Source organism: Canis lupus, chromosome 15 (genome assembly GCF_003254725.2).
Source record: "Canis lupus dingo isolate Sandy chromosome 15, ASM325472v2, whole genome shotgun sequence".
NCBI classification, from domain to species: domain Eukaryota; kingdom Metazoa; phylum Chordata; class Mammalia; order Carnivora; family Canidae; genus Canis; species Canis lupus.
In genome coordinates, this window is record NC_064257.1 from 35,321,530 (window position 1) to 35,337,653 (window position 16,124).

Here is a 16,124-nt window from a genome sequence, read left to right on the forward strand (position 1 = left end):
AAGAATCTACTGTTACTACCATCTGGGGGATAAGAAAACTGCTCCAGTGCAGACTGAGAAGGTAAGTGGTTTGACACATAAGAAGTTAACTGGTCTAGGAAAGCCTGAGAGCAGAGGCCTAAAACACAGGTTTGGGACACCCACTCCTCTTTTCTCATACTATACAAATCCAAACCAGGAGCAAATGCCAGCAATAATAGGACAAGAATTTCTACATTTCAGGTACCTGTTCCTCAGCTCTCTATAAGTAGGTTTCCATTTCAACTTGTACCCTAAAATGGTTCCTGCTGAAATCACTGTTGATCCTCCTAAGACAAACCCAATGGATGATTGATTTTTATTTCTCATTCACTTGGCTTCTCTGAAAGGCTCATCTTATTACCATTCCCTCCATTTTGAAACTCACTTTCTTTGAATGTCATCAATTGTAAGAAACAGAAAACTCTCTAGCCTTTACCTAAGGTCTCCGAAAGAGAAGAAGTGGCAATCTCCAGCTGTTCCCAGAACACCAACCCACCAGCTAGGGGAGCTGCTGCCTCTGCCAGATCAGGAAGGTGTGGCCTACAATCACCCCTGGAGCTGTGGGGCTCAGGAACAGTGCACTAAAGCTGTGAGATTAGAGCCTGAAGCTGCCACGATTGTGTCTCAGTGTCTGTGATGCTTGTGGCTGGAAAATGCAGCCCTTTATTTTCATCTTCCAAATCTTTTATGAATACATCTAATGAACGGGGTTTACTATGCATTTAGAAATCGAATCTGCAAGGGTGTCTGGAAATACAGTTTTTAGCTTTCCCACCCCTGTAGTACAGAGGCATACAGGAGGAAGGGGAAAGAAATGGATCTCACCATGTCCACCACAGTGACGTGGTTCTCCTACCTCTCAACCTGCCTCTAAAGTGTTGGTTTTCTTGGCCCTCTCCTGTTTTCATTCTATCTTTTTTAGTGATTGATTATCCATCTCAACACATAAGCCAAAAAACTATACTATGAATTTTGCCTCCTAATTAACTTGGAGCTCTCATCTATGTTCTATTCTTGCCAGCTTAGTTCAGTTCATGATATCTTGGCTAGATCACTGCAATTATCTTATGGTTGATCTCCCTATACCATATATCCAAATAGTCCCCCAGGAATAATCAATATAGAACAGTTCTCAACACAAGTGAGTACATCCTTTCTTGGGGGGTATTCACAGATGTGCATGGGCCTTTTGACTAATGGCATAATAGGCATTTAGTTTGTGGGGACTAAGGATGTATAATGCAATGGTCCTGAATAAATAAGAATTATCACCTCAAATGCCATTAATGCCTTCTTGAGAAACAAGAATTTCTAGAATCAGGATTTCATGAACCACTAAATAGAGTTGTTAAAACTCATCAAACTATACACTTAAAATGGATACGTTTTATAAAACAATAAATCATACATCAATAAAGTTAATTTTTAAAAAGTAAATACACCACCTCACACCCAATAGGATGGCTACTATTTAAAGAAAAACACAGAAAGTGACAAGTGTTGGGAAGGATATAGAGAATTGGAACACTTGTGCACTGTAAATGGGAATGTCACATGGTGCAGCTGCTATTGAAAACAGTATGGTGGCTCCTTGAAAAATTAAAAATCTAATTACCATATGATCCAGCTATTCCACTCTGGAAATATATCCAAAAGAATTGAAGGTAGGATCTCAAAGAGATATTTATTTATTTATTTAAAGGTTTTATTTATTTATTTATTCATGAGAGACACAGGCAGAGAGAGAGAGGCAAAGACATAGGCAAAGGGAGAAGCAGGCTCCATGCAGGAAGCCTGATGTGGGACTCGATCCCGGGACTTCAGGATCATGCCCTGTGCTGAAGGCAGGTACTAAACCGCTGAGCCACCCAGGAATCCCCTCAAAGAGATATTTATATACTCATGTTCCTAGCAGCATTATTCACAATAGCTAAAATATGGAAGGAATCCAAGTGCCCATCAACAGATGAATAGACAAATAAAATGTGGCATATACATATAGTGAAATGTTATTCAGTTTTAAAAATGAAGAAAATTCTGACATCTTATACAGTGTGAATGGACTTTGAGAACATTATGCTAAGTGAAATTAGCCAGTTACAACAGGATAAGTACTGTATGATTCTACTTATATGAGGTATCTACAACAGTAAAATTCATAGAGCTAGAAAGTAGAATGGGGGTTGCCAGAAGCTGGGAGAGAGTGGTATGGAGAGTTGTTGTTTACTAGGTACAGAGTTTCAGTTTCACAAAATGGAAAAGTTCTAGAGATGAATGGGTGGTGATAGTTGCATAATAATATGAACTGTGAGCTTATGCCACTGAGGTGTACACTTAAAAATGGCTAAGATGCTAAGTTAAACACAGAGGTGCCCTGGTAGCTCAGTTGGTTGAACGTCTGCCTTCCCCTTGGGTCACGATCTTGGGGTCCTCTGATTGAGCCCCACATTGGGCTCTACCTGCTTCTCCCTCTCCCTCTGTGCTCTCTCTCTCTTGTGCACACTCTCTCTCAAATAAATAAATATTTTTTAAAAAGTTAAACACAAACAAACAGCAAATCATCCTATGCTCCTTCCAGTAATTATATAAATGGGGCCATTTGTGTGCAATTGCTTGCTCCTTCAGCTCTCTATAACAAATACAGACCATGTTGGAAGAGAACATTAATTCTAGAATAACATGAAAACTGAAAATTACCTTTGCCTGTAATATCAAAATAGTGACGATTTCACACTTACATCTTTGTCCTGGGTTGTGGATATCATATGCTTGCCCTTCACTCTATAGGCCTTGAATAACTCCCTGGCCTCTGCAGAGATGGGATTGACATCAGGGAATGGCTGAAAGAGAATATTAAGCTCTTTTCAGATGGCATAGTCATAAAAATCCAGGGAGGCAAGATCGTTTACTGTAAAAGCACTATTTGTGGCAAAAATTATACCACGTCAGCATATTTGAAATAAGCATGGTATTTCTACGGTATAACCAAGAGTAACACAGTTTTGATGTCTGTCCCTAAAACTAAACGTCTTTTTTTTTTTTTTTAAGATTTTATTTGTTTATTCATGAGAAACAGAGAGACAGAGAGGTAGAGACACAGGCAGAGGGAGAAGCAAGCTCCATGCAGGGAGCCCAACGTGGGACTCGATCCCGGGTCTCCAGGATCATGACCTGGGCTGAATACGGCGCTAAACCACTGAGCTACCCAGGCTGCCCAAACTAAAGGTCTTTCATTGAAGATTCATACATGCTGTGTAATATGTGTTTCATTCACATAAATGCACTCAAAATTTTAAAACCTTCCAAAGTTTGATCAAAGTTAGTCAAATTAGCTCAATACTTTAACTAGGTAAAATTAGAGATACTGACATTTGAGTGTCTCAACACTTGACAAACAAAAGCTTTAGCCTAAAATTCCTCAGCAGAGATTTAGCACAAGTGTGAAATGCTTATTAAGAAACATTATTCTGAGCCATAGTTTTTACAATGCTCATCTCTTAGAGTCTTTAGAATGCTACTTTTGCTTAAAAATAGTGACTCTAGGGGTACCTGGGTGGCTCAATCAGTTAAGTCCTTCTCTTGATTTCACCTCAGGTCATGATCTTGGGGTCCTGGAATCAAAGACCATGCCCAGTTGGGCTCCCCACTCAGCAGGGAGTCTGCTTTTCTTTCTCTACCTCTCCCCTTGTCCCTCCTCCCCCAATATATAAACAAATCTTAAAAAAAAAATAATGACTTTAAATCAATTGAATCTCACTTTAGTTAGAAACAATATAAAAACCTCACATCATTTATAGAAATCACAGATTATATAAATGCAAAAAATTCACCCAAATCAGAGACAGGAAATTAATTCTCTCCAAAGCTTAGGAATCATGACCTTAGAAGAAACTAGGTGTTCATTTTTCTCGCAAGTCTACCTTTTTCTAACCTCCCATCATTCCAGTTATTTCACAGGTAATGTCCAGGAACAGCTCTGACAGGATTTTTAAAAAATTAACTTAATTAATTCATTAAAGTAATCTCTACACCCAGTGTAGGGCTTGAACTCACAACCCTGAGGTCAAGAGTAGGACACACCTCCTATTGAGCCAGCCGGGTGCCTCAACCTTAGCAAGATTTTTAATTAGCCAAGATTCCAACATCTTTACTATAGCAATTACCAGGAAATACTAAAAGTTAAGAATCTAAAATCAGTCAGCATTGCTCTTGCTCTGGTCTGCACTGAGGTGGTGGCATGAAGATGTTTTAAAAAACCTCTGGACCTACCTCCTCAGGTAAGGATGAAGGAAAAAACTTGCATTTTACAGGTGCCAGAGATAGCTTTAGACTTTGAGGATGCCATTGGTAGACCAAGGTGATGGCAAAGCGCCCGGAAATCTCCACTTTAATGAACTTGTTCACCTGGGGGCAACATAAAGGATTGTCATTTCCTACACAGAATTCTCATGCTCATAATTCAAATGGAAATCTTAAGACATGTGTATGACGTGTGGAAGGAAATTTGAGATCGATGTTCACAGCTTCATTCTGGTTCCATTAAGTCAGGGATAGGTTTTAGGTTTTGTGTTGCAAATTATTTTTAATTTTTTTTTTTAGATTTTTAAATTTATTAATTCATCACACACACACACACACACACACACACACACACACACACAGGTGCAGAGACATAGGCAGAGAGAGAAGCAGGCTCCATGCAGGGAGCCAATGTAGGACTAGATCCTGGGACTCCAGGATCACGCCCTGCCCTGGGCTTAAGGCAGGTGCTCAACTGCTGAGCCACTCAGGCATTCCTTGTGTTGCAAATTTGTGTGTTGTTATGACTTCTTGAGGGAAGGAAGGCAATTAATGGGGTCATGTCTTATAAAGAAAGTCAGATTCACTTTAGATTGAGAAAATTCTGGGTCAGTTTGTAGGTACTTCTGAGTTGTAATTCTAGCTCTTGAGACAGTCTCTCATAAAATAGAGTTGACAACATCTAATTCCATTGATGATGAGGAAAGTCATTAATGGCTGTCAAGGGCTTAGAAGTTTTACAAGTCTTACTATTACTGGGAAGCTTATTAAAGCTGGAGAGATTTTATAAATGACAAGGATAGAAAAGTAATGATGAACAACTTTTAAAGGTCAAGTGAACACCTGCAGATTTGCAAAGCATATTTTTAAAAGGCTTGCTGTAGATAAAGCGTGGTAGTTAATTGTTCTAAGAATGCATGGACTTTTGGTTGGTTACAAGCTACACTCCCCTGCTTCCTGAAGCTTCTGCCTGAGGTAATCTGAACTGAATAATCTATCCTATTAGGTATCCTGGTTTTTTTTAGATGAGGAAGCTGACTCCTGAGTGTCAGGAAACTTGCATGTACAGGCTTGCTGGAGCAGTTTCTCTACTGACTCTTTACTTTCTTTACTTTCAGAGCTAAGCAGTACTTCTTTAAAAATGGCAATCCAATCAGGATACATGGCCACTGTGGATGATTTTGTAAACTGTCTAGAACAGAGACCTGGAGGTACTTTTCACACAATAGTGTGTCCAGTATAAATATGACATGAGCCATAAATGTGAGCCACATAAGTAATTCTAAATTTTCTGGTAACTACATTGAAGGGTAAAATGGAGGTGAAATTACTTTAAAAAAAAAAAAGATGTTATTTATTTATTCATGAGAGGCACAGAGAGAGAAGCAGAGACATAGGCAGAGGGAGAAGTAGGCTCCCTGCGGGGACTCCAATGTGGGACTCAATCCCAGGACCTTGGGATCACGACCTGAGCCAAAGGCAGACACTCAACCCTGAGCCACTTGGGTGCCCTGTGGGTGAAATTACTTTAAAAAAACATTTCAAAACTAAATATATCCAAATATTAATGTTTCCATGTGTAACTAATATAAAAATTATCAATAAGATACTTTACATACTTGTTTTTTATACTAAGTCTTTGACATCTGGTGTGTAGTTTACACCTACAGTGTAGTTTGAGGGACCACAGCCACGGTGTCTAGTGGCTGCCATATTGGGCAGCATAGCTCTTTATAACTGGTACCTCTAAGGTTGGTTGTACAGGACACCTGCACAGCCATATGCAGTGGCCCTGGACACAAAATACAGCACACACATAAAGTAACTATTTATGAACCAATAAATTCTTGCACAGAGGTTACAGACTGGCATCTCAGAAGTATTTGGTTTAGTCATGTTAGAGTTTGAATTAATTGCCAACTTTGAAATATCAGGATATTTCATCAAAAAAATCTTTTTTTTTTTTTCATCAAAAAAATCTTAATTCATGGCTTTTTTTTTTTAATTCATGGCTTTTAAAAAATCATAAAATATAGCAGGCCTAGGCCCACATTCCCATGTGGCAACAGTGCTTTGGCCCTCACTAAAGGCTGTCTCCTTTGGGGTAGGGAGGACACTTACTTTCCAGCTCACAGAAGTTCCCATTGGTAAGCTCACTCTTACATTATCTGAATTTCTGACCCTGGATCTGACAAAAATGCACATTAAGCTATTTACAAAGCTAATTCTGCAGAGTGAGACTCAGGGGACTTTCACTTTGAATATTATATATTGTCCTATTTTTAAAATATTTTTATATTATACACAAAATACTATCTAATGATAATTTTTAAAAATTACTGTTTAAAGTAACTGCTTGGGGTGCCTGGGTGGTTCAGTCAGTCTGATGCTTGACCTCAGCTCAGGTCTTGATCTCAAGGTCATGAGTTCAAGCCCTGGATTGGCTTCCATGCTGGGTATGGAGCCTACTTTAAAAGAAAAGGTAACTGCTGCTTAGCAAAGACAAATCCATAAGAAAGAACCTACTGAAGTAGGGGCACCTGGGTGGCTCAATCGGTTAAGTGTCTGACTCTTGGTTTCAGCTCAGGTAGTCATCTCATGGGTTGTATGATTGAGCCCTGACTTGAGCCCTGTGTGGAGCCCCATGTGAGGCCCTGTGTCAAGCCCTGTGCTCAGGAGGGAGTCTGATTCTCTCCTTCTCCCTCTCCCTATGTCCTTCCCCTCTACTCCCAAATGCATATGCTTGCTCTCTTTCTCAAATAAATAAATAAATAAATAAATAAATAAATAAATAAAATCTTAAAAAAAAAGAAGCAAGTGAACTAAAAAAACTGAAATAAAGATTTGTCAGGTTAATTGGCTGGTATAGACACCCAAACTGAATAATTCAGTCCTCTCAATCCTATTTTCCCCGATAGTATATTTTAGGAGCTTAAAGTAAATTATTGGTATGGCATAAGAAATAGATATAAGAAGGATAAATTGTAAAATAATACCCAAATGTCAACTGGATCATCAAGTTTTCCCTTTGAAGGCCACATCCATTCCCTTACGATTTTTCTTTTTTTGCTGATCACCAGGCCACCATCCTGATTAAACATCATTGATATTATTTGGCTACAAAAAAGACAGAAACGTGACTTATTTAGAACCAGAAAAATTCATGGACTCATTGATTTGACTGAGGCAATGAAAGTCACCAGGTCGTAGCCTTTAAGGATTCCTTCCCATCATATTTTTGGAGGATGTCATCTTGCCTCTACCTGAGTATTTTTCTTGAAGGGAAGGTTGATATATATCTGCTCAAATGATCAAGATTCCCCTTTCTGAGAAACACTGTTTTCTATTTTGGCAACTCCCCATTTATACAGTCATAGGAATGGGCTCTGCTGGCCGATTATTGTATCATGTGGTACCACCATCTTGGCTGTGGCTCATTGAATCAGGGGTGGACATTTGCCCATGAATGTGTTCTAAATGGTTTTATATATATATATATATATATATATATATATATATACATACACACACACACACAAGGCCATGAGAAACGTGGTAGGCATAATGCATTCAGGGGACTGAAAGAAAGCCAGTGTAGCTAGAGTCTAGAGTGGTATGAATGAGACTAGAGTGACTGGCAGCCAGGGGCCATGTGCAGGGCTTCCTACACTGTACCATGGATTTTATCTTAAGAGCAAAAAGTCATAGAAGGGTTTCATAACAGCAAAGAGGTGACATGATCAAACAGATTGGTAAGGAACCAAAGTAGGTGCTAGAGACCAATTCAGAGGTCAGAGGGAAGATAGTAGCTTGGACTGGGGCTGGGATGAGAGAGATGGAAAATACATGTATGGATTCAAGAACCATACAGATTTGGAAAGATGAGATTTGGGTGATGAAGAACAGGAGGTGTCAGTTTTATCTTCCCTATACTTTATATGTCTATCAGTGCAGCCTAGCATTTTATTAGCTTTTCTGGATCAGTAGCATCACACTATGTGTTCATTTCTAAGTTGTCTTTGTATCTTCTTTCTTTTCAGCACAGCACCTGGCAGAGTAGGGGCTTAAAGTCTGACCTGCCCTGACAAAATGGATTCAATTTAACAAATACATATTGGGTAATTATTGGATGTAAGACACCACCTAGGCACTGTTAGGCATTGAGGGGTGCCTGGAATGAGGTGCTCAATCTGTTCTCAGGGCATTTTCAGTCTTATGATATTAATTATTTTGATAAATAATATTTACTGGGAACCTACTATCTGCCAAGTCTTAAATATCTCCTTTTAATAGGCAGTGTTTCTGGGATGCCTAGGTGACTCATTTGGTTGGGTATCTACCTTCAGCTCAGGTCATGATCCCAGGGTCTTGGGATGGAGCCGAGTCAGGCTCCCTACCCAGCAGGAAGTCTGCTTCTCCCTCTGTCCCCCACCCCCAGCGCTCGCGCGCGCGCTCTCTCTCTCTCTCTCTCAAATAAATAAAATCTTTTTAAAAAATAGGCAGTGTTGCTTCATGGTTTCAAAACAGTGTAGAGCCAGATGGTTAATGATGTTGAACTTGGCTCTCCTATTACCTAATTGTGTGAGCTTGGACAGATTTCTTAACCTTTCTGTGGCTTAGTTTCCTTGTCTTTTTTTTTTTTTCCTAGATTTTATTTATTCATGAGAGACAGAGAGGCAGAGACAGAAGCAGGCTCCATGCAGGGAGCCCGACATGGGACTCGATCCCAGGTCTCCAGGATCATGCCCTGGGCTGAAGGCGGCGCTAAACTGCTGAGCCACCCAGGCTGCCCAGTTTCCTTGTCTTAAAATTGGCAATACAACAGCATCTACTTCACAGAGTTGTTGTAAGAATTAAATGAATTAATAATGTAAAGTGCTTTCAACAGAGCCAGGCACCTTGTAAGTTCTCAAGAAGTGTTGGCTTTTGTTATTAAGTCCTCACAATTGGACTCACTTATGGACTCATATGGGTGCTATGAGTCCATTTTCCAGATGGGGAAACAGGCTGAGGAATGTTGGTTAATAGAATACATGCAGCCTAATGTAAAGTCAGGAAGGAAAAAAAACAAAGTTCAGTAAGGGAGTTCACCATCTAATAAAAGATTCAGAGTAGGTGATAGTATAAAAGGGGTGCTTTTGACTTAAGGAGGAAGCCTGCAGTCTAACAGATGGACAGGAGGAACAAAGCAACCAACCTAGTACAAACATCAGGAATAGAAGTTCCACTGCTTGGACACATGGAGGGCATTCCTCTCTTGAACAGCCTTTCACTCACCCTGGGCAGTCCAGCCGTCAGCTGTTCTCACTCCTTGGAGGAGCCTCAGGGGAGACCCGAACTGTCCACTGGTGCACTGCGATGGGAGTTATCTCCCTACAGGCCCAGTGTTTCTTTACACACTGGATCCTGGCAACAGGGGTCCCAGCCATGCCCCCCTTTTATTCATTTTCCTGCTGGTACAGGTTGCTGAACCTTCTCATCAAGACACCCCTTTGGTGGGATGACAGATGTGCAAGAGGAGGATTGGTTTAAAAGATAATTAATGATTAAATAATGAAGTCTCTTTGAAGATAGTTTTTTTTGTTTTTGTTTTTGGCTTTTCTCTTTCAGAGGCTTTAGTTCTGAGGCAGACCGTATCCTTTCCCAAGGAATGGTGTATGATGCCCACGATGAAACTGCACAGGGGCAGTACTCAGACGTGAGGCTTAGTGTTTTGGGCTTCTGTGACGTTCCCAAAATATCATCAGCAGATGGTGTTGTATTCATTTGCTAGTTACCATCAGCAAAGAAGACAGGAAGAGGATGAGGATGACAGTCACTCCACAGCGGCAAGTGGGGGGAAATCCCCTCCTGTTTTATGAATATAATCCTCATCTTGGACATTTAATTTTATGTAACAAATAGTCAAGGGGACAATTTCCCAGTATAAGCTTAACTCTTAAGCAATAGTAAAGCCTGACCAAGGCACTAAACATTCCGGTTTTTACCCAGAAAGTGAAGATTTGAGATATACTTTTATTTCAATTTTAATATTGTTGACTTGTTGGGACGCCTGGGTGGCTCAGTGGTTGAGTGCCGGCCTTCGGCCCAGGGCATGATCCTGGAGTTTCAGGATAGAGTCCCACACTGGGCTCCCTGCATGGAGTCTGCTTCTCTCTCTGCCTATGTCTCTGCCTCGCTCTCTGTGTCTCTCACGAATAAATAAATAAAATCTTAAAAAAAAAAAAAAAAAAAGAATATACAACAAACAGAACCAATGAAATCTTTAAAAAAAATATTGTTGACTTGTAATTCTGTAAAATTACCTGTAAATTAGTCCTAAAGGAGATCTCAGAAATCATGTGGCCCAATCTTTTGCATCACCCACTATTCTTTTTTCATTTATAGGTTTTATTTTAAATTTAACATGATTTAATGACAGGGGAATTTAAAAATATTCACACGATTTTGCAAACAAAGAGTACAACATTTAGGTCCAATGTTGATGCAGGCAAAAGGGAAACAATGACATCTACATTAATGATGCAATATAGGACAGCAAATTACATATTAATGTTTTGAGTTCTTTCTTTTTTTTTTTTTTAATATTTTATTTATTTACCCATGAGAGACACAGAGAGAGAGAGGCAGAGACACAGGCAGAGGGAGTAGCAGGCTCCATGCAGGGTCTCCAGGATCACACCCTGGGCTGAAGGCGGTGCTAAACTGCTGAACCACCCAGGCCGCCCATGTTCTTTCTTTTTTTAAGAGATTTTATTTATTTATTTATTTATTTATTTATTTATTTATTTATTTATGAGAGACACAGAGAGAGGCAGAGACACAGGCAGAGGGAGAAGCAGGCTCCATGTAAGCAGCTCAATGTGGGACTCGAACCTGGGAATCCGGAACCACACCCTGAGCCGAAGGCAGACGCTCAACCGCTGAGCCACCCGGTTCCCTTGAGTTCTTTCTTTCTCTTTCTTTCTTTCTCTTTCTTTCTTTCTTTCAAGGTTTTATTTTTTTATTTATTCATGAGAGACACAGAGAGAGAGAGAGAGGCAGAGACACAGGCAGAGGGAGAAGCAGGCTCCATGCAGGGAGCCTGACGTGGGACTGGATCCCAGGTCTCCAGGATCACGCCCTGGGCTGAAGGCAGCACTAAACCCCTGAGCCACCCGGGCTGCCCAAGTTCTTTTTTATATATGACAGCTTTATTAAGATATAATTCACATGTCATACTATTCACGATTTAAAATGTACAATTCAGTGATTTCTAGTGTATTTGCAGAATTGGACAGTTATCACCACAATAAATTTTAGAATATTTTTATCACTCTCAAAAGAAAACCACATGCCCATTAGCAGTAACTCCCCATTCTTCCCTCCCCTAGTCTCCCTGGCAACCACTAATCTCCTTTCTATCTATATAGATTTGCCTATACAGGACATTTCATACAAATGAAATCATACAATATGTGGTCTTTGAGACTGGCTTCTTGCACTTAGCATAATGCATTCAAGGTTAATGCATATTGTACCACGTATCAGTCCTCCATTTTGCTTTATGGCTAAATAGTATTCCATTGTATCAATAGACTACATTTTATTTATCATTTATTTATCAATTGAGCTCTCTTTTTGGGGATGTGTTAAGGGTGTTGCAATGAATGATTATAGGACCTCCCAAATGGAGTCTCAAATTTAGCTCAGACTTTAGGACATGAAATACTTTTTTTCACTGGGAATTTAAAATGCCTGTCATAAAAAGAAAAAGAGAAAACTAAGCAAACGTGTGATTGGATGTATGTGTGGGGATTTAAATCCACTATATTTTGAAGAATAAATAAAAATGTTCTTTGCTGTAGATACACTGATAGAAGGGGTATGAGGTTGAGAAGAGAATTTTAATTTCCGTGCAATACAATTTTTTTGTGATGTCCATGAATTACTTTTATGTACAAACAGTAATATACCCTCCCTCCTACATCATAGTGCACTTTCTTATTGAGAAGCTGTAAATAGTTAATTCTCTGGTTAGAGTTGCAGAAAGCTTCAGCAACCCTTAGTCAGAGACAGTATTTTCTGTTCGTTAAAGGAAAGTGAAGTCTCACACAGGAGTGAATTAATTAATAAGGATTTAACATTAATAAACAGTACTTAAGCAAAGATTTTGACTCAATTATCAGAATATTCATGCAACAAATGGGCATCTCAGGATAGTCTGGCGCTCTAGAGTCTGGAGCAGTAGGGTCCAGCCTGCAACTCAGGCCTAGTGCTGCCAGTTAGATGTTTAGATGTTTTCACCTTCTTAGTTATGTAAAACCAAACACTAATCCCACATGCCTCTGAACAAATGTCCTTTGCAGTTTTCTTTATATCAGTATATTGTAGAGGATTATTTGGAGTTTATCACCATAGACTATAGGCTTAGACCTTTTTCTTTTTTAAAATATTTTATTTATTTATTCATAGAAACAGAAAGAGAGAGAGAGGGAGGGGCAGAGACACAGGCAGAGGGAGAAGCAGGCTCCATGCAGGGAGCCTGACGTGAGATTCGATCCCTGGTCCCCAGGATCACACCCCAGGCTGCAGGCGGTGCTAAACCGCTGTGCCACCAGGGCTGCCCAGCTTAGACCTTTTTTTTTTTTTTTAATAATTTATTTATTTATGATAGTCACACAGAGAGAGAGAGAGAGGCAGAGACACAGGCAGAGGGAGAAGCAGGCTCCATGCACCGGGAGCCCAACGTGGGATTCGATTCTGGGTCTCCAGGATCGCGCCCTGGGCCAAAGGCAGGCGCCAAACCGCTGCGCCACCCAGGGATCCCCAGCTTAGACCTTTTTAAACAATTCTTTTTTATCTTCACAACTCTCCCGAGTGTCATTATATATTGATACCTAGATTAGGCTGACCCTATCAGACTATTAAGAAACAGATTCAGGAGCCAATACTAGGAAAAACTAGCTTCCATAAGGGAGTTATGCCTTAAAGGGTTTTTTTTTTTTTTTTTTTTTTTTTTTTGGTCTGGGTGAGTTGCATATTATATCATAGGGTTATTTGTAAAAGACAAAATTAGAAAAGATATACTTCTACAATCTGAAAGGGATCAGAATCCACAGTTGTTACAATATATTATCTAGAATATCTAGCTTCAGTAAAAAATTATAAGACATGCAAAGAAATAGGAAAATGTGGCCTACACATAGGGAAAAAAGCAGGAAATAGAAGCTATCTTTAAGAGGTGCAGATGTTGGACTTACAAAGACTTTAAGTCAGCTAATATAAATATGTTTAAAAAAAACTAAAGGGAATAATTTTTAGTTGAAGAAAAATAGGATTATAATGACTCCTCATTAGGGAATAGAAACAAAAAGAAATTTAAAAAAAACAATGTGGATATTTTGGAATTAGAAAGTACAATAATGGAAATGAAAACTTCGCTACCCTGTTTGAGTTGACAAAAGAATCGGTGAACTTGAAGATACCTCAGTAGGGATTATCCAGTCTGCAGAACAGGAAGGAAAAAGAGTGAAGAGAAATAGAATTTCAGAGTTCTGGGGTGCCTGTGTGGCTCAGTTGGTTAAGCACCTGGGTCTTCATTTCGGTTCAGGTCATGATCTCAGGGTTGTAAGATTGAGCCCGTATTGGGCTCCACACTGGGCATGGAGTCTGCTTGGGGTTCTTTCTCTCTCCCCCGCCTCCTCTGTTCTCTCTCACTCCCTCTCAAAAAAAAAAGAATTTTAGGGTGCTATGGGGCCCTATTAAAAACACTAACATATATGAAACAGGATTAAATATTTAAAGAAATAATGGCCCAAAGCTTCCCATGTTTGATGAAATACACTAATATATACATCCAAGAAACTGAACAATTCAAAGTTCAAAGAGATCCACACTTACATTGTAGTCAAACCATTAATAAGCCAATGACAAACAGAAAATCTTGAAAGCAGCAAGAGAGTAATTAGATAAATAATGAAATGCAGATGAGCCTACACATAGTAAGTGCTCAATAAATATTAGGTATTTATGAATTAAATCTTCAAGCTTAGAGGAGAGTCCTTGTCTAAGAGTACATACAAGAATGAAAATGCTGATCCAGGGCAGCCCGGGCGGCTCAGCAGTTTAGTGCCGCCTTCAGCCCAGGGTGTGATCCTGGAGACCCGGGATCGAATCCCACGTCAGGCTCCCTGCATGGAGCCTGCTTCTCCCTCTGCCTGTGTCTCTGCCCCTCTCTCTCTCTCTCCTCTCTGTGTTTCTCCTGAATAAATAAATAAAACTTTAAAAAAAAAAAAAAGAAAATGCTGATCCAACTTTAGCAAAACATGACTTCTAAGCTGTTTTCTCAATAGCAAGGATAATTATGTGATATTATCCACAGTCTAGGCAAACTTTAACCTACAGACCAAATTTGGCCTGCTGCCTGTTTTTGTAAAAATATTATTAGAACACAACCATGCCCACGTGTTTATGTGTTAGCTATGGCTGCTTTCATGCTACAGTGGCAGAGTTGAGTAGCTGCCATAGAGACTGTATGGCATGCAAAACCCAAAATATTTACTATCTAGCCCTTTATAGAAAAACTTCGCCAGTCCCTGGTCCAGGTACTATTCTCTCTTCCACTGACTATCACCACATCTTTGGAAATCCTCCTGCTGCCTTGCCCTTTCCCACTGGATCAGATCCTTACAGATTGCTGACCCAAATCAAGTTCTATCTACTTGACTGTTGATTGCCTACCTCACGTCCATTCCCTATCCCTCCCTCCCTTCCTTCCTTCCTTCCTTTTTTTTTTTTTAATTGCCCCTTGTTTGTTTAAGAGCCTTCCTCCCTTTTGAACAAATTCCTGTTCATTCAGCTCTTCACCCTTCACTGAGTCCATCCCCATTTACAGGGGTTAGATGCTGAGTATCCAAGCCCATAGGTACATGGCATTCCCTTGACATTGGGCCTATGACTAAATTGGTCTAAAGAGACTGAAAGGAAGGACATATACATATATATATATATATATATATATATATATATATATATATATATATATAGTTTATTCTGGAAAAAAAGTTTTTAACTCCTAGACATAAAAAAGAGCATGTAGCCACTGTCACTAGTCGCCACAAAGGAGAACCACCTTGAAGGAAAGGATGCCAAGGATAGCTGAGTGGAGAGATGAAAAGAATCTGGATCTTTCATGAGACTCTTGGGTAGCTCAGTGGTTGAGCTGAGCCTTAGGCTCAGGGCATGATCCCGGATAGGGGGGATCGAGTCCTGCATCAGGCTCCCTGTGAGGAGCCTGCTTCTTCATCTTTTTGTGTCTCTGCCTCTCTCTGTGTGTCTCTCATGAATGAATGAATGAATGAATGAATGAATAAATAAATAAATCTTAAAAAAAAAGAATCTGGATCCTTCATGACATGACCAAATCACAAATTATACTGTATCTAGAGTCTATCCTCTCTATAATTTGGAGTAGAATTTTCTATTATTTGCTATAGCAAAGGATCCTAACTCTACTTTCAGCAACAAAACAAACAAACAAAAAAAAAACCTCTAACTGCTACAACCTTTTTGATTACAATTTCTATGACTGGTTTTTATAGAATTCCATCTATCCTAGCCTCCCCACTCCCCACCATCCATTCCCAATAGCTTGACACAAATATTCCCAAGAGTCTTATTCACTCACTATTCAATCATTCAACAAACATTTATTAAGCACTCACTATATACTAGGGACATAGTAAGTATTTGGGAACAACGGAGTGAACAAGATATAAGTGATCCCTCCCAACATGGAGCTCAGATACTAGTCCATAGACCCA

The 16,124-nt window shown here is 39.6% G+C and overlaps 1 protein-coding gene across 1 annotated transcript in view; it reads right to left on the minus strand.

Annotated features, from left to right (window-relative positions):
• LOC112654825 (uncharacterized protein C3orf20 homolog) overlaps window positions 1-16,124 on the minus strand; it is a 107,561-nt gene that overhangs the window by 51,839 nt on the left and 39,598 nt on the right. Inside the window, exons 3-5 of the mRNA XM_049093932.1 lie at window positions 7,317-7,437; window positions 4,291-4,425; window positions 2,760-2,861 (exon numbers count right to left, since the gene is read on the minus strand). Coding sequence (XP_048949889.1) covers window positions 2,760-2,861; window positions 4,291-4,425; window positions 7,317-7,437 — 358 coding nt within the window. The remainder of the gene's footprint in view (window positions 1-2,759; window positions 2,862-4,290; window positions 4,426-7,316; window positions 7,438-16,124) is intronic.